This window comes from Leucoraja erinacea, chromosome 18 (genome assembly GCF_028641065.1).
Source record: "Leucoraja erinacea ecotype New England chromosome 18, Leri_hhj_1, whole genome shotgun sequence".
Taxonomy (NCBI): domain Eukaryota; kingdom Metazoa; phylum Chordata; class Chondrichthyes; order Rajiformes; family Rajidae; genus Leucoraja; species Leucoraja erinaceus.
In genome coordinates, this window is record NC_073394.1 from 3,013,985 (window position 1) to 3,037,682 (window position 23,698).

General features: G+C 41.8%; 2 protein-coding genes across 5 annotated transcripts in view; one reads left to right on the forward strand and one right to left on the reverse strand.

Moving 5' to 3' along the window:
- Window positions 1–17,119, reverse strand: part of LOC129705567 (growth arrest-specific protein 2) — a 98,136-nt gene extending 81,017 nt beyond the window's left edge. Inside the window, exons 1-2 of one of the 4 annotated variants that reach the window (XM_055649158.1) lie at window positions 16,984–17,119; window positions 15,118–15,260 (exon numbers count right to left, since the gene is read on the reverse strand). The gene's annotated coding sequence lies outside the window, so the exon portion shown is untranslated. Of the gene's footprint in view, window positions 1–26; window positions 282–522; window positions 631–15,117; window positions 15,261–16,983 lie in introns of those variants that run through there. The other 3 variants (XM_055649162.1, XM_055649159.1, XM_055649157.1) reach the window with 3 other exon arrangements.
- On the forward strand, window positions 16,405–18,155 carry fancf (FA complementation group F). The gene has a single exon (XM_055649156.1). It carries the CDS (start codon window positions 16,464–16,466, stop codon window positions 17,577–17,579), a length of 1,116 nt encoding a protein of 371 aa, XP_055505131.1. The 5' UTR covers window positions 16,405–16,463; the 3' UTR covers window positions 17,580–18,155.
- Window positions 18,156–23,698: the final 5,543 nt, after the last annotated feature.

Here is a 23,698-nt window from a genome sequence, read left to right on the forward strand (position 1 = left end):
GCTGCAGGAAAATCACTGCATCGCACCTCACCCACTCCAAGCGGATCCGTCCTGACGATTTCCACTCAGTTTCCACTGCAATGCAACACTCTGCAGGTCGACCTGGCCGGGGCGCGTACACGGATGAAACAACACGTCCCGCAAAGGGCTCCTGGCATGGCCGATTCTTCAGCTCATGAAGTGTGCATCTTAGATTGAAGGATTCAAGTAGCGCCGACCACGGAGTAAACGCCACATTGCCTACTACACACACATTCACATCATCCTGTCAGATGAGAACGGAAGTCAAAGCCTTTCCATTGCCAGGCATTTCGCTGTCATGATCTATCTATCCCCGAAACGCGTATACATTTCAGCATCTGGCAAACCTAGGATTTAAGAAATTCAATTCTTCACATCGGGGCTTATTGTTGGAGACGGACAAATTTGAAATTAACTTATCACGAGAGCAACATGACCTTCGAGCATAAGGAAAAAAAAGTAGCAATTAATTTAACCGCGCACACAAATGTTAATTCAGACCTTAAGAGTATCAGCACATTGGTTTTCCGTTTGGTGCTAATCCGTTTTATCTGTATCACTTGATTTTTTAAATTTATTTATACAGGCTCAAACTTGGCAGAATTTGACACACTTGTAATAATGGATCAAATAACAGGCAACGCGTTTCCCACTTGTACTAGTGCCGCACTGATGGGAGCAGAGTCTCGCTGTACATTGGAGTGTTCTGGCATTATTTTAAAGAGTCAAAAGTGTTTAATTGAATTGTCACATGTACTGAACAGGCAACAGCGAAATTCCTGTAGCGGCACAACAGGTCTGTAAACACTGTACTCACAGGTAACAAAATAAACAAACAGTTCAATAAATTAAAGAAAACAGTTTTAGTGCAAAAGAGCCTGAGGTGGTGTAACCAACACAGTTGGCAGTGGAGTTGGGGTTCAAGAACATGATGGCTGTTGGGAGGAAGCTTTTCTTGAAAGTGGACATCAGATGTTCAAACTCCTCTACCTTCTGCCCAATGGTAGAGGTTAAATGAGAGTGTGGCTTGGGTGATGTGGGTCTCTGATAATGCTGGCTGCCTTTTTGAGGCGAAACCTCCTATAGACCCCCTTCGATGGACATTCTCTTAGGAACGAGATAAGGAGGAATTTATTCAGTCAGCGGAATTCTTCACCACAGAATGCCATGGAGGCCGTTAGTAGATATATTCAAGGCAGAGAGAGATAGTACGACGTCAGAGGTTATGGGGAGAAGGCAGGAGAATGTGGTTAGGAGGGAGAGATAGATCAGCCATGTAGACTTGATGGGCCAAATGGCCTAATTCTGCTCCTATCACTTATGATCTTATGATGGTGGGAAGGTCAGTGCCCATGATGAACCAAACAGTATCCATCACTTATTATTATCAGCCATGATCATATTGAATGGCGGTGCAGGCTCGAAGGGCCGAATGGCCTACTCCTGCACCTAATTTCTATGTTTCTATGTTTCTATACTGGCCTTTGTTCCTGGGCAAACATTTGGGGACATCCCGACCTCACCATTTACACATTAGCTGATTAACTTTCTGCAAATAGTGTGTTTGTGTGATCTTGCTGTGGAAAAAATGGTTACTACATTTGAATATTCACACACCTTCTAGCTATATAATGACTTGATGTGACTTGATGATGCAAGGATGTTTCCTTAATCCAAATGATTAAGTTTCAGCTTAATATGGTTTACTTTAGTTTAGAGATACAGTGCAGAAACAGACCCTTCGACCCACTGAGTCCGTGCCGCCCAGCGATCACCCTGTACACCAGCACTATCCTACACACTAGGGATATTTTAAATTTTACCAAAACCAATTAACCGACAAACCTGTACATCATTGGAATGTGGGAGGAAACCAGAGCGCCCAGGGACAACCCACGCAGGTCACGGGGAGAACATACAAATTACGTGGACAGTACATGTAAACTGGATCAAACCTGGGTCTCTGACACTGTGAGACAGCAACTCTACCGCTGCTTCACCATGCCATCCTACAACGCCCTATGTAGCAAGCTTTAAAGAAAAGTAACTTTCACTTTTCATGATCAATATTTCCTGAGTCACTTCATGTAATGCAATAAAAGGTTGAAGACAGCTTCTGTCATGTTGGCCTTTGTTAGTCAGGGATCTGAGAAAAGAACAGCTTCTGGCATGTTGGCCTTTGTTAGTCAGGGATCTGAGAAAAGAAGTTGGGAGATTACCTACCTCATTACATATACCCCATTAGAGACCTTTGAACTATCTTAATTGGACTTTACCTTGGCACTAAATATGTTACCCTTTATCCTGCATCTGTACACTATGGGCGGCTTAATTGTAATCATGTATAGTCTTTACGCTGACTAGATAGCATGCAACAATAAAACGTTTCACTATACCTTGATAGACAATAGACAATAGGTGCAGGAGTAGGCTACTCGGCCCTTCGAGCCTCCACCGCCATTCAATGTGATCATGGCTGATCATCCATAATCAGTACCCCGTTCCTGCCTTCTCCCCATATCCCCTGACTCCGCTATCTTTAAGAGCCCTATCTAGCTCTCTCTTGAAAGCATCTAGAGAACCGGCCTCCACCGCCTTCTGAGGGAGAGAATTCCACAGACTCACAACTTTCTGTGTGAAAAAGTTCTTCCTCAACTCCGTTCTAAATGGCTTACCCCTTATTCTTAAACTGTGGCCCGTGATTCTGGACTCCCCCAACATCGGGAACATGTTTCCTGCCTCTAGCGTGTGCAAACCCTTAATAATCTTAAATGTTTCAATAAGATACCCTCTCATCCTTCTAAATTCCAGAGTATCCAAGCTCCATTCTATCAACATATGACAGTCCCACCATCTTGGGAATTAACCTATGCTGCACTCCCTCAAATTTGGAGACCAAAACTGCACACAATACACCAGGTGTGGTCTCACCAGGACCCTGTACAACTGCAGAAGGATTTCTTTGCTCCTATACTTAATTCCTACTGTTATAAAGGCCAGCATTCGCTTTCTTCACTGCCTGCTGTGCCTGCATGCTTACTTTCAGTGACTGATGAACAAGGACCCCCAGATCCTGTCGTACTTCCCCTTTTCCCAACTTGATACCATTTAGATAATAATCTGCCTTCCTGTTTTTGCCACCAAAGTGGATAACTTCACATTTATCCACATTAAACTCCATCTGCCATGCATCTGTTCACACACCCAACCTGTCCAAGTCACCCTGCATCCTCATAGCATCCTCCTCACCGTTCACACTGCCACCCAGCTTTGTGTCATCTGCAAATTTGCTAATGTTACTTTTAATCCCTTCATCTAAATCATTAATATATATGTTGTAAATAGCTGCAGTACCAGCACCGAACCTTGCGGTACCCCACTAGTCACTGCCTGCCATTCTGTTAATCCTTACTCTTTGTTTCCTGTCTGCCAACAATTTTCTATCCATGTCAGCACCCTACCCCCAATACCATGTGCTCTAATTTTGTTAATTAATCTCCTATGTGGGACCTTATCAAATGCTTTCTGAAAGTCCAGGTACACTACATCCAATGGCTCTTCCTTATCCATTTTCCTAGTTCATCCTCAGAAAATTCCAGAAGATTAATCAAGCATGATTTCCCCTTCGCAAATCCATGCTGACTTGGACCGATCCTGCTACTGCTATCCAAATGTGCTGCTATTTCATCTTTTATAATTGACTGCAGCATCGTCCCCACCACCGATGTCAGGCTAACTGGTCTATAATTCCGTTTTCTCTCTCCTGCCTATCCTAAAAAGTGGGAAAACATTAGCTACGCTCCAATCTGCAGGAACTGATCCTGAATCTATAGAACATTAGAAAATGATCACCAATGAGTCTGAAGAAGGGTCTCGACCCGAAACATTGCCTTTTTCCTTTGCTCCGTGGATGCTGCAGGAGTTTCCCTTCAGGAGTTTCTCCAGCATTTTTGTCTACCTTCAATTTTCCAGCATCTGTAGTTCCTCCTTAAACATTAACCAATGAGTCCACGATTTCCAAAGCCAACACCTTAAGTACCCTGGGATGACAATACATACATGAAAATAATAAACTAAACTAAACCAAACCAAAAAGATGAGGCTGCACTTGGGAGTATTGTGTTCAATTTTGGTCACCCTGTTTGTAGAAAATATGTTGTTAACTGGAAAGAGTGCAGAGAAGATTTACAACTACGTTGCCAACGAGATGTTGGGCGAGCTAGGACTTTTTCCTAGGAGCATTGGAAGTTGCGTGTTGTTTTTATAGTGTTGTATAAAATCATGAGGGGAATAAGAAGGATGAATGCACATACTCTTTTGTCATAGGGGAATCAAAAAGGAAGGGGTAATGGTTTAAGGTGAAGGATTTAAGTGGAACATGAGGGGTAACTTTTTAGACATAGAGGGTGGTAGGTACAGTATATGGAATGAGCTGCCAGAGAAAAAACTTGAGGCAGGTACCATAACAACATTGAAAAGACATTTGGACAGGTATGTGGATAGGAAAGATTTGGAGGGTTATGGGTCAAATGTGGGTAGCTGGGACTAGGTTAGATGGGGCATCTTGGTCAGTGTGGATGAGCTGTGCCAAAGGATCTGTTTCCATGTGCTATGACTCCATGTTACATCAAACTAAACAGCTGCCTGTAATTCAAATAGGACTGTATATTTGCAATGTATTAAAAAAAAGTGCTCACAGAGCTTCTTCTGATGATGGCAAAGCATGAATTTGAACTGAACATATCACTGAAGCAATAATGATGGATGACAGGGTGGGTACTTAAAAAATGCAAAAGAAAATGGCTTGGTTTGCTTAGTATAATTGACTGGTTTAGTAGATAAACAATATCTTTAGGTCTAAGGTCGGTCTGAACACAAGCTGCTCAGACGGAAGTTGTCTCTCTTGTTTGATGTAAAGAACTCAAATTTTAATTACAACAGTTTCAGCTTAGTTTCTTCTGGGAACAGATCCACGAATGAAAACTGATCAAACTTGTCACAGTACCACACTATTTTGGCAAATACATACACGAGAAAATAGATTGAAACACAGCAAATACATACACGAGAAAATAGATTTTGAAACACAGGTACATACAGTAAGGATCTTTACACTCCTTCCAACCTCAGCCTGAACTTCAACTGACCTGGAACACTCATTATTGGCACTGGATAGAAAACGTGTTCCATTACACCAACATAGTGACATCTTACCAAGATCAGCTCAACGCTCAAAATGAAAGCCAAATAGACTGCATTGTGGGGTGGAAACAAGATATCAGAATGGATATGTTTGAGACCGGGGTAAAATATGAAAAAATGCACCTAATCTAGGTTTGGAAATCACTTTTAATTTGAGAAAAATGAAGGAATTTTCCAAAGATCCATGAGTTTTAGAAAAGAGAAGGGTTTAATAAAAATGTATTTCGAATGAATTAGGGAAGAAATCTTTAATTTAAAAAAAGCCCAAGTTAAATATGGTGGGAAAGTCAATAAATATAACTGGAAAATGGACAAAATAGTCAATAGTCAATAGTCAATTGTCTATTTAATTGTCATTTGGACCCCTGGAGGTTAATTTAAAAAAAGCCCAAGTTAAATATGGTGGGAAAGTCAGCGCTCCTCCACCGCTAAATATAACTCGTTGGAAAAAGGTCGGGTCTCCAGTGCAGGGAGAGATTCAAAAGTTTCCCCCCCCCCTCCCACCCCCACCCCCGCCCCCCCCCACACACACACCCCAACATAAAATAACAAAAAAAGGTAGTCAAAAAATAATAAAAAAGACAGGCTGCAGAGGCCGCTTAGAAAGTTGCTTACCGGATAAAGGTAGTCAAATAAGAACTTTAGAAAGTTGCTTACTATAATATTTTAATAAAGGTTGACATGGCATAGAAACATAGAAAATAGGTGCAGGAGTAGGCCATTCGGCCCTTCGAGCCTGCACCGCCATTCAATATGATCATGGCTGATCATCCAACTCAGTATCCCGTACCTGCCTTCTCTCCATACCCCCTGATCCCTTTAACCACAAGGGCCACATCTAACTCACTCTTAAATATAGCCAATGAACTGGCCTCAACTACCTTCTGTGGCAGAGAGTTCCAGAGATTCACCACTCTCTGTGTGAAAAATGTTTTTCTCATCTCGGTCCTAAAGGATTTCCCCTTTATCCTTAAATCTACAAATTAAAATCTTTGGATGTAAAATTAATCAATAATATGAAGATGCTGATATGTAATAAAATGTGTTGTTTCTTGTATTATAACATACCTGGTTTAAACCTCAAGATAAATTTGATGAAAAAGTTAGAGGGATTGGAATGAAATAAGGGCAAGGATAACATTACAAGTAAAGATTAGCATTACTAGCCTCGGACATTTTGGCAGTTTAAAATGGTGAGTGTAGGCCAGAAAGGAGGCTGTTGGGAGTTGATTCAGGTGGAAACATGTGGAAGTAGGGAATGAAACTAATATTTTTAAAAATTGCTGCAGACCATGGAGACCAAAAAGCAATATTGATATATGGACACTTGAGTAAATTAAGGTTTTTCTTATGATGTAATGGGATCCAAAACCACAGAAAGTTGGTTCAAATCCACAAAATATTTAAAGACTGCTTTTTAACTCTGCATGTTAAAGAAAATAAGTAAGACGATTTTATTATTGGGATAATTTTCTGATCCTACAAGTCTAGAAGAGAATCTTAGAAGTGCACTTATTCATAGTGCACATTTTTCCAACTGTTTTAAACCACAATTTAATGCTATGTCTTTATTTCTTATGGTATAAAAGTAAAAATGTCTTATAAAAGGGATGTTCCACTAAATTTTGACACCGTCGTCTGCAACAGTTAAAAAGCTTGTCTTAATATAAAATAAAGCCATTCAAGTCATTCATTTTTATTAATCAAGGCTCCCAAGCACATCATAGATAATTATTTAATTTCTCAACACTATTGTTTGAGAAGTGTGACATTCTGCCCGTTACCAATTAATGAACTTGTCTGAAACCTTTGCAGTAAGTTATTTGGTATGTAGGAGGACAAAACGCATTATGAAGCAAGGACACAATTAGGCCACTCAGCCCCTCTACTGGCTCCTGTTCTTACTCAGTTGATTATGGTTAATATATATTTTATTCCATATGTAACAGAAAACACCAACCATGATTTATTCTATTTGTAGGTATTATTACCAATTGCTCCCGATTCCTAGCACAGAGAGGAAACATCCTCTATATCTTCCGTAATTAATTTCTAGATGAATAGAAAATCATGTATTCGGATCTTCCTTGCCCCTTATCTGCCATAATATACAAAACTCAAAGGGGACATAAACCCTTTTTATCCATCCTTTGTCCCAAACCAATTTCTCTTTTCTAGCTTTTTTTCCGACTCAGTGTGAAGAAGGTCCTACACGAAAACATGGTCTGTACATTCCCTCCGCAGATGCTCTTTGGCCCTCAGAGTTCTCCCAGCAGGTTTTCCTCAAGGTTACAGCATCTGCTGTTTCTTGTATCTCCATTTCTTCATCTCCATCTCCATTCCTTCGCCTCAATTCCATCCATTAACCCTGGTAAATTGCTCATCATCCCAGCCGATGATGATCTGTGTACAGTTGATGCTTGGTCACCTCACTTCTTAATCATGTCCTTGAGATAAGGCTAACATTCTATTATTCTGCAACGATGCATTATAAACGGCAGCTTTCTTTTCAGAGAGATATGTTTTTGAATGTTTTAAAAAACATTCTCTCAAACTGGTAGAGCACAGGAACAGGTCCTTTAGCCCACAATGCCTGTGCTGAACGTAAAGTGAAGACAAACTCGTATTAGCCTGTACATAATCCTTATCCCTGCATATCCATGTGTGCCTTTTAAAAGGTATATTAAATACCTTTTAAATGCCACTATTATACCTGCCTCCAGCACCATCCTTACCGTGTTCAATGCAACCGCCACCCTCTGACTAAAAAAACTTGCCTCCGCACATCTCCTTTAAACGTTGACCCTCTCACCTTGGAGTATTGTGTGCAGTCCTAATTGCCCCTCCCCCACCTCAAAAAAAATGTGGAGGTATATTTTAATATTACACAACCCTGAAGAATCTAGCCACCCACTCTAAATTTGAAAGAATGACATAAGCATTGATAGCCAATATCTTTTACACTTGAGCATTAAACAGAGGCAATTTATCTGTATTCACTCACCCACATTCACGAGTCAAAGATGAAGAGAAAAATAATCTTTGGGGGGTTGAAACAAAGTGTGCACTCAGATGCAGATTTCTTGATTCAATGTAGCCAGATTTTAGCTTCCCTTTGTCACTCCAGATTTTTAAAATAATTCTTGCTTTCATTAAAAGAATAAAATGAGAAACCTGAATGATCTTTTAAATTTAACTGCTTCAATGATTCCTTGCATATATACTTACGATAGATATCCTTTTATTGATGGCAAGTGTGCTATTGAGCCTTTTTTAAATTTCCAAATATACTTTATTCGAGAAATAAATATATACAATACATGATCCATACAAAACTCCATCCGACATTCTCGGAGGCTATACATACATTCAATAGTTTCCCCAAATCACAATTTTATCCCACACCTTTGCCACTCATGTGGTCCATTGGCGTGGAATCCCTTCCCTTATTTTGAGGGACGTCTCCACCACACCTTGCCCCCCCCAGCAGTGGAAGGACACTAGACTGTGGTCCTCCCCCACCGAGCCTTGGCGCTGGCTGCACCGAGCTTCAGTGCGTCCCCCAGCACATACTCCTGCAGTCTGCAGTGGGCCAGTCGGCAACATTCCCCGATGGACATCTCGCTCCACTGGGTGGTCAACAACGCTCGGGCAGACCAAAGAGCGTCTTTCACCGAGTTGATGACCTTCCAGCAGCACTTGATGTCAGTCTCTGAATGCGTCCCTGGGAACAGTCCGTAAATCACAGGGTCCTCTGTGATGAAGCTGTTCGGAATAAACCGTGACAGGGACCCTTGCAGACCTCTCCACACTTTGCAAAGAGGTGGGCAACCTTCGTGTGTGGCTGCATCAGGCGGAGCGTAGAGAGCCATTGTGTGCTATTGAGCCACTGTCTTGCTAATGGGCATCAGGTGTATCAGATCTCTCTTTATCCAGCATAGTGGTCTGATGCACAGAGTCATGCTTCACATGATGGGGCAAGGGAGAGAACTGCTTAATTTTTTGATAGTGTGGCACCAATTCATTATAGGTAAACAAATAGGTAATCAGCTTTTCAGTGCCAGTGCTGAGTACCATTTCAATCACTCAACACCAATGTAGATCAGGATTTGTTTGTCAGCCACAAGGTTAGACATGGAATCTTTTCATTCAACTTTTAGTTGTAGGAATTCCATGTGTTATTTGCATTGTTAAAGTTGTGAAAGCTTCTCTAATGCTACACTCCACTTGAATCTACATTTGTATGCAAGGGTGCTAGAAATATTCAACATTGTATATGACAGTGTTGGATAGGCCACTGTGTGTGGAAAAAGGGGGAATAGAAGCATACAAGAAATATAAATGAGTATACCTCAGTCACTCAAAAAAAATAATCAGAGTATGGTGAGTATATGGAACAAGCTGCCAGAGGAAGTTGAGGCAGGTACTATAACATATGCCAGGCAGGAGAGAAGACTCAACACCTTCCACCTTAGAAGCATCCGCCGTGCCTTGGGCATATCCTGGCAAGACAGAGAGTTCAACGCCGAGATCCTGTCTTGCACTGGCCTTCCCAGTATGTACACTCTACTGAGGCTGGGCAATGTCCACCGCATGAAGGATGGCCGTATTCCAAAAGACATCCTCTATGGAGAGCTGACATCTGGGAGGAGAACCATCGGCCACCCCCAGCTACGTTACAAGGATGTCTGCAAGAGAGATATGAAGGAGCTCGACATCGATGTGGAGTCTTGGGAGAGCCTTGCAGCTGACCACACGAGGTGGAGAGGTACCCTGAACCAACATCTCAAAACGGGGGAAGAGAAACCGTTGAATGCAGCAGCAGACAAGCAGGCGCGCAGAAAGGAGCGCGGCAACTTCAACAAACCAGAGACCACACACACAAATGTGACCTTTGCCACAGAGACTGTCACTCCCGCATTGGTCTCTTCAGCCACAAGCGACGCTGCTCCAGCCAAGGTTTGGAGCAAGCAGCCAACAACTAGGATGCATCACCCATGGTCAGTCATGACCGGGGGGGGGGGGGAGGTTCGATAGCAGGAAGTATGTAAATCGAGACAAAGTTTTATCGGGAGAGAATGAAAAAATTGTGCTGCAATTAATCTATTGCTGAGGAAAAGCTGTTTCTCAGGGCTGGAGTAGTTTTTGCTAATGTCTTAACTGTCGATTATGATAGAATTACTTCACACCAATCTGTTCTTCTCCATCACAAATGGAACATCATCAGAGGGTGAATTAATCAAAGTTACCCAAAAAGACTGCTCAGCAGCTTATCCAGTAGCTCCCATAAATAAGTATCAGCATTAATCATGTTATCTGCTTCACAAGTTTGTGCACTTAACTGCTTACTTAACAGATAGCAAAATTAAGATTGTCAGTTGTGAAGCTCATTGGCTGACTTTAGGGTTTAATACAGTCTCTGGTTAGGTACACTGATGCCCATTTAAGTTCAAATGTCTACAGTTTCACTGCAGTGGGTGTATGACCTGCGCAGTTGATGTTCAATTCGTTATTTGAATAAAATGAATGGATAATACAAATGTAGCTTCAGCTCGCTATTCCGGTTGCATTAGTGAAACTGACTTTACTTTAGACTTTAGATATACAGCGTGGAAACATGCCCTACTGCCCACCAAGTCCTCGCGTACCAGCGATCACCTCGTACACTAGCACTATCCTACACACTAGGGACAATTTTACAATTTATGGAAGCTACAAATCGCTACACTTTTAGAGTGTGGGAGGAAACTGGAGCACCCGGACAAAAACCCACGTGGTCACAGGGAGAAAGTACAAACTCCGTACGGACAGCACCCGTAGTCAGAATCAAACTCGGATCTCAGGCAGCAACTCTACCGATGCGCCACTGTGCCACCCATTCACATTTGTCTTAGCATCCTTTCAGCATAGAGATCAATGTGGATACTAACAGATTGGCAAAAAAGCCAAAATAATCGATTTGCTCTAATGCCTCAAAATGTATCTCCGTAAGAAAGAGAAATGGAAATGAAAAAGTCCAAAGCCCTGTTCAGAGCAGTTGTAAAGGAGGGTAAGGATAGAGCAAGGGTGGTAGTGCCACCTAATGGCAATAAATAACAAATACCAAACTGTTCACAGTAGAAAGTCAGAATGTATTATAAGGGCAACATATTGCAGGCTTGAAATTAGCTCAGACATCTTACATATTTGCCACAAATTCACCAAATCTGACTTAATTAGAGAAGAAACTACTGAAGAATTAAAGAGCATGCTGTCAAAAAGCATTGTGAGGATATTATTTCCATTTTGCTTGGAAAACGGACTTAGTTTTGAAACATGCTACACAGCTTATTGGAAAAGAATGTATGGTGAGGATTGAATGATTTTGGATCTATCCATCAGAATAGGGTGCAGACAGCCTATGGCAGACGGCCAGATACTCAATAGGTATAACCTGCTGACAAAGCACATGGTAGATACATAGCCAAGTGGCCACAAATATCAAGCTTAGTTTTTTTAGATTAGACCAGATTAGTTTATTGCTATATACACCGGGGTGCAATGAAATGTTGTGCTTATATTCAAGTTCAAGTTCAAGTTTATTGTCATGTGTCCCTGATAGGACAATGTAATTCTTGCTTTGCTTCAGCACACAGAACATAATAGGCATTGACTACAAAACAAATGAATAAATAAACTGATAAAGTGCAAATAACAAATAATGGGTTATTAATGTTCAGAGTTTTGTCCAAGCCAGGTTTAATAGCCTGATGGCTGTGGGGAAGTAGCTATTCCTGAACCTGGTAGTTGCAGTCTTCAGGCTCCTGTACCTTCTACCTGAAGGTAGCGGGGAGATGAGTGTGTGGCCAGGATGGTGTGGGTCTTTGATGATACTGCCAGCCTTTTTGAGGCAGCAACTTCGATAACTCACAGACTAAACAGTATACGTGAATAAATAGATCAACAGTACATGCAAAATTACAAACTAGTGCAGGTATACCCTGAAAAATCTGAATAGTGCAAAAGAATGTGAAAGAACAATATTAGAATAATTAAATGTGAAGAGTAGTAGGTATAGTGGCAGATTATTATATCGTACAAGATTGTTCCCTCTAGCTACTTCGGAGACAGCGGTGTTAGGAGAGTGTCGTTTTACGCTCTCCACGAGACTTTCAGAGCTTCTCGAAAGATAAATCTTCATAACACAGTCTTTTGATTAATAGTTTCTTTATTGTTGAAGAAAAACAGTAAGATATTCATCCAAGGTAGACAAAAATGCTGGAGAAACTCGGCGGGTGCAGCAGCATCTATGGAGCGAAGGGAATAAACGTTTCGACCCGAAACGTTGCCTATTTCCTTCGCTCCATAGATGCTGCTGCACCTGCTGAGTTTTTCCAGTATTTTTGTCTACCTTCGATTTTCCAGCATCTGCATTTCCTTCTTAAACAAGATATTCATCCAACCTTCTTCTCTGACTTGTACACTTTAATCTTCGTCCAACTTCCAGCATAACGCTTTTCAACGTTAGAAAACTCCTCATGTCTCAGCATAGCTCCACATGGTTGAAGGGTATTCCTTCTTACCATGTTGAGCTTCAAAACTAAACTGAAAAATTAACAGCTTCTGCGCAAGAAACCCAGCAGCAAACTCGTCACCAACTACGTAATATATCCCACCCACATAATTACAAGCTGGCAAGATTTAAAGGCAAATGCCATAATTAATGACACATAAAATTAAGCCAATGGCCACTACATTTGGCACTACTTTGGGAACTGGGAGTGTGAAAGAAGCGATTGGTTTTGGAGTCAGCCAGCTGTGGGTAAGCGGTTGTTCTTAATCAGGACATCCAAGTTTTCAGGTTCATGTATTTTCTCCCAGAAGGTAGAAGGGGTAGGGAATGACCAGGGTAACGAGGATACTTCCAGCCTTCCTGATGCAACGTACCATGAAGATGGACTGGATGGAGGAAGTGACGAGCTTGTGATTAGTTGATCTGCAGATTCAGGTGGTCAAGAGCAGAGCAGTTGCCATACAGCTGATGTCTTGAGAAGTCTCCCTGCAGAATACATTCTTGTGTAGAAACGTCTGTAGAACTTTAAGGAAAATTCTCATGGAATGCCAAATCTTCTCAGATGCTTGAGGAAATAAATATGTTGAAGCAATTTCTTGATCACATCAATGTGATGGAGTGTTAGAGATTTAAATTCCTGGTCACCCTGTGTTTCAGTCTTTGTCTGTAAGCTGGCAAGAAATGGCACTAACAGACTGGCCAAAGTGAGAGGATGGAGCGATGGTGTACTTGATGGCGGTGTAGTAATGAGCCCATGTGGTGCATGGAATTCTAACTCCTGGTTCTAGCCTGGGAAAATATCCCCTCTCAGTCAACCTGTTCAGCTCCATATGAATTTTGTGAATTGCAATGAGATCATCTCTCATTCACCTGAACTCTTGAGAATACAAAGTAGTCTACTCAATCTCTCCTTATATGGCAAGCTACCTCTAGGCGACCAGCATAATGAATTTTCATCGAGTTCTCTCCATGTCAAGTTTTACTTTGGTGAAAGGATCGGAACTGTACACAACACTCTAGCCACAGTCTCAACAAGGCTCTAAATAATGATTATAAGACATTCTTTACTTATTCTGCACTCAAATCCTCTCATATTACCATTTTCTTATCTTTCTTATGTAACTACAGTGCCCTCCATAATGTTTGGGACATAGACCCATCATTTATTTATCTGCCTCTGTACTCCCCAATTTAAGATTTGTAATAGAAAAAAATCACATGTGGTTAAAGTGCACATAGTCAGATTTTAATAAAGGCAATTTTTATACATTTTGGTTTAATCATGTGGAAATTACAGCAGTGTTTATATCAATTTTGCTTTCCACCTTCTTTATATTATGTATCATCTGACCAGACTATCCTCATGATTAAGAGACTTTTGCCAAATTATCTACAACAATTTCTTTGCTCTAGAATTTTTGAGAAACTGAACAAGGCCTCATCAAGATTTAAGGTGATTAAATATATTGTCACATCCCTTTCTTTTGTTAATCCCTTCGTAGTTATATCCCTGATTTACTTTAGTTTAGAGATACTCCCATAGATACAGGCTCTTCGGCACACAGAGTCCATGCCGGCCACTGATCCCCCATTCACACTAGTCCTATATTATCCCACTTTCTCATCTCATTCACTGGGGGTAATTTTAGAGGCCAATTAACTACAAACCTGCTCGCCTTTGGGATGGGGTGACAGGGAAAACGTGCAAACTCTGCACGGACACAGCACCCAAGCTCAGGATCCCACCCAGGTCTCTGGCACAGTGAGGCAACAGCTCTACCAGCTGCACTACTGTGCCTCTCATGGACTGTGCTTGCTTAATCTTAATTAAAACACATTGTAATAAACATGTTACTTAAAAATCTCTTTCCTATAATATTTGTTCTGTGCTTATTTGCTTTTAAGTGAGTGAAGAAATAAATCAAATATACATTTCACAGCAATTTACATGATTTTAAGACAATACAGCAGATTTAATGTACTGAGTATATTTATCATGAAGTAACCGTTATAGCTTCATTAGTAATGTAAATTTTGATTTTTTTATTATTTCATGTTAATAATAGAAACCAGTTACTATGAAATGTTGATTTTTCAACTGCACATTGACTAATGGATTGGGATAGCTTTGTTGACAGCTTCTTTGTTATCATTTACTTTAGAAACCATCACAATTTCCCTCACCTGAAACTATCATTCTCTGTTTTCTATTACCTCTTTGTTTATTATCATATTGAGCAGAAACATGAAGCTGCAGATCGGGCTGGAATCTAGTTCAGTGGGAATGAGATCAAGCATTGACTGAATATTCCATTCAACAGAGTAATGAAAAGGATATTAACCTGTAAATGGCTTAAGTAATCTCTCCACAATACACATGGTCACTCTCTCAACTGGCATATCAAAGAAATCCTTCAAAGTGCTCACTGGATAATTAGGAGGAGATGTAATGGGAATGGCTTACGTTCCAGTTTACCATTGCAACCTAGGCAAGAAAGAAACAGAATAAACTTGATATTCCTAAAACAAAAATAAAAACTGGATGAGTTTTTGCATCCATGTTCTAAACTTGAAATATAAAGTCTATAAATCAATTACATAACAGATCGCTTTGCATAATTTTGTCAGATATATTCTAACTTTCATTAATGAGAAAATAGAGATACAGAGTTACCCTGAGAAAAAGCAATAGGATTTGATAGCACTTATATGAATTCTTTTGTAAAATATCTATTAAATCAAATTGTACTTTTTCTTTTCTGAATCGTTCACTCATTTGTCTTCTTTCTTCCTCCCAAATAGGGTTGCAATCAAAGATCCTATATGCTATAGGATATTTGGTTGCAATGACAAATTGGAGCACTTTTTATAATAGGCAAGCATAATACAGGCAGATGTGAATACTGTGGGCAAGAAGAGACAATAGAGCATGTCATTGTACATTGTGAGAGGTATGAGGAGGAGAGAGGACGGATGAGTGAGCAGTTCAGAAAAGAAAGAGTACAGTTTGATTTGGTAGATATTTTGCAAGGGAGTCCATAGAAACATAGAAATTAGGTGCAGGAGTAGGCCATTCGGCCCTTCGAGCCTGCACCGCCATTCAATATGATCATGGCTGATCATCCAACTCAGTATCCCGTACCTGCCTTCTCTCCATACCCCCTGATCCCCTTAGCCACAAGGGCCACATCTAACTCCCTCTTAAATATAGCCAATGAGCTGAACAGAAATATAGCCAATGATAGCCATATAAGTGCTATCAAATCCTGTTGCTTTTTCTTAGGGTAACCAATTTGTTCGGAAGGATATAGGTTATTAGTATATGTAATGGTGTTGTTTGATCCACACTCCATGTCAGTTGGTGGCGGTAATGCACCAAAAAAGTTGTTTGCCAACCGCCATAAAACACTACATAGAAGGGTTTCGGCCCGAAACGTCGCCTATTTCCTTCGCTCCATAGATGCTGCTGCACCCGCTGAGTTTCTCCAGCCTTTCTGTGTAACCTTCGATTCTCCAGCATCTGCAGTTCCCTCTTAAACAGCTACATAGAAAAAGTCAAATTGGAGTCACACGGGGCGCGCATGCGCGGGGCCCCCCCCCCCCCCCCGGGTCAGGTGACCACTGGCGGGAGCGGGAGCGCGAGCGCGCGAGCGGCGGGTTTGAATGTGCGAGGCGGTTGGAGGCCGCGATGGAGGAGACGGCGGTGGTCGAGGCCGCCCAGCGCTTCGCTGAGGTACTGGCGGTGGCGCGGAGCCCCTGGGCCGCTGACTGGGACACGGCGACCGTCGGCCGGGCTTTCCAATGGGCGCGGTACTTGGAGCAGCTCAGCCGCCGGCTGGAAGGACAGAGACAGGGGGAAGCCTGGCGCCGGCTCCAGCTCCAGCTCCGGCCGGAGAGCCGGGCCCCGATGCCCCACCCGCTGCCCGGGTTCCGCGGCCTGGGGCTGGAGGAGCTGGGCCGCGGCCGGCAGATGCTCGGCCAGGCCCTGCTGTGTAACCCGGCCTCCTCGGCCGCCGCCTTCCACCGGGCCGCCGCCTGGTACCGGGCGGGTTGCGGGGAGGAGCAGGCGGCGGCGGCGGCGCTGAGGCGGGCGGCGAGATTGGCGGCGGCGGCGCGGGTGCTTCAGCTGGCCGGCGGCGGGAACGATACCGAGCGGGCAGCGCGGGTAACGCAGGCCGAGGTGTGGAGGGAGCGGAGGGGGGAATTACCGGAGGAGGTGTGGAGACGGGCGGTGTCGGCCGATGCCGGCTGCTGGCGGCCGCTTGCCGCGCTACTGACTGCGGCGGACGGCGACGAGCCGCCGGCTGCACGGCCGGGGTTGCCTGGCGACGGTACGGCCCGGCCAGGGTTGCTAGGCGACAGCACCGCCCGGCCGGGGTTGCCCGGCAACAGTAGGGCCCGGCCAGGGTTGCTAGGCGACAGCACCGCCCGGCCGGGGTTGCCTGGCGACAGCCGCACGCTCGCCGACGCTGCCTGCCGCGCGCTACCCTGCCCGCTGCTGAGCGAGCTAGCGGCGCGCCGGCCACCCTTCGCCCGCCGTTACACCGCCCACCTGCAGCGCTGGGCCGCCCGCATGCAGTACGACGCCGGCAGCGGCCGCTGGCTGCACCCGGACTCGCCAGAGCAAGACTGGGAGAAGCTGCTGCAGCATTTTACCGGCCTCTTGCAGGGGCCGCCTGCAACCAAGGAGTCGACGATAAGGACGTTAAACTCTTTAAAAGCCGCGGATGGAGACTTTGAAGTGTGGGGGATTAGCGTGTGGACGGATCTGTTACTTGCATTAAAACAACAGAAAGTTGTTTGAAGTTTAACCAAGCAGTCGAACGTTGCTACGGACTGAGACTTTGCAGTGTGGGGATCCGTATGCTGACACAACATGCTACTTGCATTAGTAAATTGAGATTTACTCAAGGATTAATTCAAAAATGACTTTGAACTCTGAAAACTGTGGATGGAGACTTCGAAATGTGGGGATCAGCATACAGCCACAGCTGTAACTTGCATTAAAAACAAGAAAATTGTCTGAAATAAAATTGAGTCGACTGAAAACTGTAGATGGAGATGCAAGACTACGGACCGAGTTTGAAGTGTGGGGGATCGGATCATGGACCGATCGGTTACTTTTGCTTTAAAATATAGAAACTTGTTGAGTTTATGTTTGCATTTTTAACTGCACTTGACTTGGAAGATGGAAACTATATGGTAATATATTTGCACAGCTATGTAATAATTTCCTGTCGGGTCAAATTATTTAATGTTTTTGAGATAAAGCTAAAAGTCCTGAACATGACCAGATTAGGCAAGTTTTGCGGAGAGAATCAGTTGCATGTTCAAATCGATGACTCAACAGTATTAAAAGAAGAAAGACTTTGGCAAAATACAGGCTTGTCTTTGGCTCAATTTGTATTTTGTATGTGTAGTCTAGCCGGCTGGGCAGCCCCAAGGCCCTTGTGTTTACATATTACAAATGCTTTTGATTCTCACACAAAATAATTTATGATTAGGTCGGATGACAATAGAAATGATAACCCAGACTTGCTAAGTTTTCCCAGTGCTTTTATTTTTTTCAGATTTCAGATCACCTTAAATTTCTCACCTTAAACCTGTTTCCTCTGGTTCAAGACTCCCGTGATTTGGGGGTGGGGCGAAAGATCTGTCCTGTCCATTCCTTCCCAGACCACTTTCTCACACCCAGTTGTGCCATATTGCTATTTCCTTCTTCTGTTGGTCCCTGGATAAGAATTTTATTTTCAATTCCATGTTGAACACTAATTATGGCCTTGTTTTAAACTACGTTGCATCCACATTTTCCATCTTTTCACACTTCATAATTTTAAAGGTATCCCTGGTGCTTTTTATTTCTCGTGATAAGTTCTCAGCCTATTCTTATCTACTATAAATACTTTTCATTTTTCAATTCTAGCATTATGCTTTTATTTATTTTTGCACTTTCTCCAGTGAATTGATTTTTTGAACTTAAAATTGCTGTAGTTTATGTCTTGGATGCAATATTTTCAGCAAGTAATGTTTTCTCTTTGAATATCCTTTTTAAATTCAAGTTGTGATTTCTAGTCTTAAATTAGGTGTGAACTTTGGCAATTTCAGCTCTGAATCAGAGGTAAGTGCAATTTGTTTCCAGTCCAGAAACATGAGCATCTATTCCAAGCTGACGCCACATGCACTACAAAGAAAGTAGTGCTGTCAGTGGCGCCACTGAACCGAGGCCCAGTTCCCTTTTGGAAAGACATGAAAGAATTGAAAGTCTATCGGTTTTATTCAAGCAGCAGATTGGTTCTCCTGTCTAATATATATGCCTGATATGATACATTTGAAATCTATTTAGACATTAATCGCTATTTATGAAACCTTGCTATACATGGGTTATTTTCTTTTCAAACTACCGTGTCTATAATTCAAATGTACTTGCCTATTAAATCCTTTGGCTTGGAAAAAATGTTGATACAAATGTGAATTTTTCTTTGTTCTATATAGTCTATCAGATTGTTAATTTTTATCAATGTTTTGAAATGGAATTGCTGCATGAAAATCAATTACAAAATCATCCCTACAATTTTCATTCCCTGTTTAAAAGTTTTGAATATTTTTAAGTAATATTTTAAAGCAAAAACGATGTGGCTCATAGTAAACCCATTTAATATGTAATAGAGATGAATTCAACAACATTATCTGTCTTATAGACACAAAACGCTGGAGTAACTCAGCAGGACTGGCAACATCTGTGGAGAGAAGGAATGGGTGACACTTCCAGAGATGCTGCCTGTCCCATTGAGTTACTTGTGCTTTTTGTGTCTATCTTTGGTTTAAACCAGCATCTGCAGTCCATTCTTACACATTATCTGTCTGTATCATTGATTTGTTTTCCCTATTCTAAAATATTGCCGATTACACAATTAACATTCAAGCAAGGCTTAAATTTTCAAATTTTAACTTTTTAGAAAGCACTGTCTTCCCCATCTCAAAAGGATCTACCTGGATTTTCATTTTACTATTGAAAGCATGAACTGGGATTAAAAATAAACTACGCAGGCCTTTCATTTTAATTTTTGCTTTGGGGATCCCATATGTGGTTATCATAATGATCTTATAGACCACTGACCAGATTAGATTGTGGTGCAATGACATAACATGGATGAGAAAGACAGAAGAGTAAAACCATTGGTGGAAATTACATGCAAAATATAAGGTGTTCCTGCTTACATGATTAAAAATGATTTTGTGGGAGATATAAAGCAAAAATGACAGAGACCGTGTCTAATGTGGTTACTCCAGCATGTTATGTCAAGCTTCCTTGCTCTTGTAATCTATTCTACTGTCTATAAAGCCACATTCAGATAGGCTTAGTCATCGAGAAACACACAGAGTATCTGATTAAACTTGGGCACTGTGAGATGGTGGCAAGACCAGCTACACCACCTTTTGGTTCCTTTTTATTCATCTGAATTCCCCATGATTTAACTGACACAGTTACCTTCCACTATGTATACATACAAACCCATATATCTTTCTGATGTTTGTGCCCTCTTTTGTATTCTTTTCCACTCTTCCTAATACAATTACATTGTTGTTACATTTATCCTACAGCCTATACCTTTGTTTTCACTAACTTTTTTTTAACTTATTTCCTTGAAGTTTACCAATATTCTCCCAGTTCATATCCTCTTCCGACATGGACTCAAGAATGGCCCCCTATTTAAGGAAATGTATCATGTTTCCGTTTTTTATTTTTGATCGGTCCTATCACTCCCCTTTCAACCATTTTCTTATTTGGATGTGTATAGAATACGTTTGGATTCCCACTTGTATTTATTATTAGTTTTTTTCCATGCTCGGTCTTTATTTTAGTTTTTTAATTATCCTCTAAACTTTCTGTGACCAACTTGGTTTGGACGAGTTAATAAGATGGCATCTGTCAAGTACTTTGATTTGCTGTTCTTTGCTCTCAGCGTCTCATTGGTGACCCACAGAATTCTGGCTTTAATTTCTCTCCCTCTTTAGCGGAGGAATGTATCTGGATACGCTGAAATATTGCATTTTTAAAGACATTTCATTGTCAGATCACACTTTTGCTTTGCAAGCTTTGAATTCATCTATCCCTTTGAAGGTGGTTCTCCTTAAACAGACTATTTGTTGACACAACATGCTGGAGTAACTCAGCGGAACAGGCGGCATCTCTTGAGGGAAGGAATGGGTGACGTTTTGGGTCGAGACCCTTTTTCAGACTGATGCCAGGGGAGTGGGCGGGACAGAGATAGAATATAGTCAGAGACGGTAAGACTTGTGGGAGAACTGGGAAAGGGAGGGGATGGAGAGAGAGAGAGAGAGGGCAAGCAAGGGATATTTGAAGTTAGAGAAGTCAATGTTCATACTGCTGGGGTGTAAGCTGCCCAAGCAAAATATGAGGTGCCGTTCCTTCAATTTGTGCTGGGTCTCACTCTGACACTGGAGGAGGCCCAGGACAGAAAGGTCAAATTGGGAATGGGAGGGGGAGTTAAAGTGCTGAGCAACAGCGAGATCAGGTAGGTTAAGATGGACTGAGCGGAGGTGTTCAGCGAAACGATCGCCGAGCCTGCACTTGCTCTCGCTGATGTACAGGAGTTGACACCTGGAACAGTAGATGAGGTTGGATGAGATGCAGGTGAACCTCTGCTTCACCTAGAAAGACTGTTGGGGTCCTTGGATGTAGTCGAGGGGGGAGGTAAAGGGACAGGTGTTGCATCTCCTGCAGTTGTTGGGGAAAGTACCTGGGGACGGGATGGTTTGGATGGGAAGGGACGAGTTGACCAGGGAGTTGCAGAGGGAACAGTCTCTGCGGAAAGCAGAAAGGGGTGGAGATGGGAAGATGTGGCCAGTAGTGGGATCCCGTTAGAGGTGGCGAAAATGTTGGAGGATTATATGCTGTATGCGACGGCTGATGGGGTGGAAGGTTAGGACAAGGGGGACTCTGTCCTTGTTAGAATGGGGGCCAGGGGGAGCAAGAACGGAGCTGTGGGATATCGAGGAGATCCTAGTGAGAGCCTCATCTATAATGGAAGAGGGGAACCTCCAATGACCTGGTATGGAAAACCTACGCCGTATCTGTGCCCAGGATGAGATGGATTCTTACATTGGACTGCATAAAGTATTTTATTTAAAAAAATGAGAGTACCCATTTCTTCCAGACCGTAATAAAATTGAACAAAAAAGATTTCTTGGACTGAATCAAAGTAAACTGAAAAATTCAAGAACTGCATATAATCAAGTACAGTGCTATTCTATGGAGTTCAGAAGAACGAGGAGTGATCTTATTGAATCACATATTGAGATAACTACGCTGGTGAAACAGTTACAAGCCAAGGGATTATTGTGTAAACTGAAATATATTGGAGCTTCTCACAAAGGAGGGTGAGTCTCTGGAATTCTCTACCTCGGAGGGTCATGAAAGCTATCTACTGGAGAACTGAGGAGGTAAGTCAAAGTGGGAACTATGTGGAACTGGCATACGAGGCAGATCAGGCATGATTATATTGAACGATAAGGCAGACTTGAAGGATTGGCTGACTTCTGCTTTTCCCTTTGTGTTCTTCAGGTACACGGTGTTCTTCAAGAACACCATGTACCTTGGAAGAATTTGAATACTCTGTCCTAATTTATTTCACACTCAATCCTATTCTTAAGTAGAAAGGCAACACATTTCTCCCTGCACAGATACTGTCTGATCTGTGTGCCCAACATTTTCTGTTTTTTTCCATGCAGAAGCATCAGGGATAGGGATTTAACTTCTTACAAATAGCAATCAAATTGTCTCACATCTTGCAGTGTAAATAATAGTTCAATCAATATGTGTCGGAGTTAAAGACTAAATTGGTCAGCAATTCCGGCATCTGCACATGAAAATTTAACACTGAATTTCAAAGTTCAATTTCACCAAGAGCTTTATTCCAAAGATATCTTAATGAGAGATTTGGTGACCAAAAGCACAAAGTAGGATATTGCAGTACCTACTCTCTAGATATCTAGCAGATGTATTGGTAAAATTGGCTCCTCTGCAAATGGAAGTAAATTTTACCATGATTAATGAATTACTGTAAACAACTTATTTTTGAAAATCATCTTTTCAATCCTTTGGAGTCTCTAGATTTTCATTATTATTGGGAATTTTTATTTTACTTGTCATATGTTCTTTGATCTGTCAATCTTTCCTATTTCATCTGTTCAGCTCTGAATTAATCTCAAAGTATCCTGATGGTGTCAGAGCAATGCATTTTCCTCATTATGAAACTCGGGCACTTATGGTGAAATATCTATGTATGTAACTATTTCTAACAGCTAAAAATACATATCCATCTTCTTGAATATGGAATTCAAAACAGTACAGGTGGTGGAAATCTGGAACTAAAACAGAAAATCATAGATCGGGCAGCATCTATGGAAAGAAGAACAAATGCTTACGCGAAAGGTCAAGATAATGTCAGTGTTGTACATACATAATTTGGTCGAATTTCGTTTGAACCTCGTGAGGTTCAAATGACAAATAAAAGGTATTGTACATCGGGTCTGACTTGGGATGGTGTAATTGATGGCATGTCATTGATTTCCCAGTCTGGTTATCACATCTTCACCTTTTCTGTTATTTGTTTTAGCCATTAACTGAGTATGATGTGTTAACAAGCAACATTTATTAAATCACATTTACTTACGGATATGGAGGAAAGAGGGCTGCTTGTCAAATTGAACTATCCCATAAGGAAATACCATCTTTTTATAATTTTCAAAGATGCTGAATGAAATGATACTTGAATATATTGTCATATTATTTAAGCAGCATTGTGATTAAAGGTGACACTTAACACTTCTCTATCCCCAAACTATTTGTGATGCATTATGCCATCTTGACTTTTTAAGGCAGTCTTTCTGAAATACATT

Bases quoted from the DNA above. Each gene is read 5' to 3' on its own strand.
- fancf (XM_055649156.1), top strand. From the start codon at position 16,464: ATGGAGGAGACGGCGGTGGTCGAGGCCGCCCAGCGCTTCGCTGAGGTA.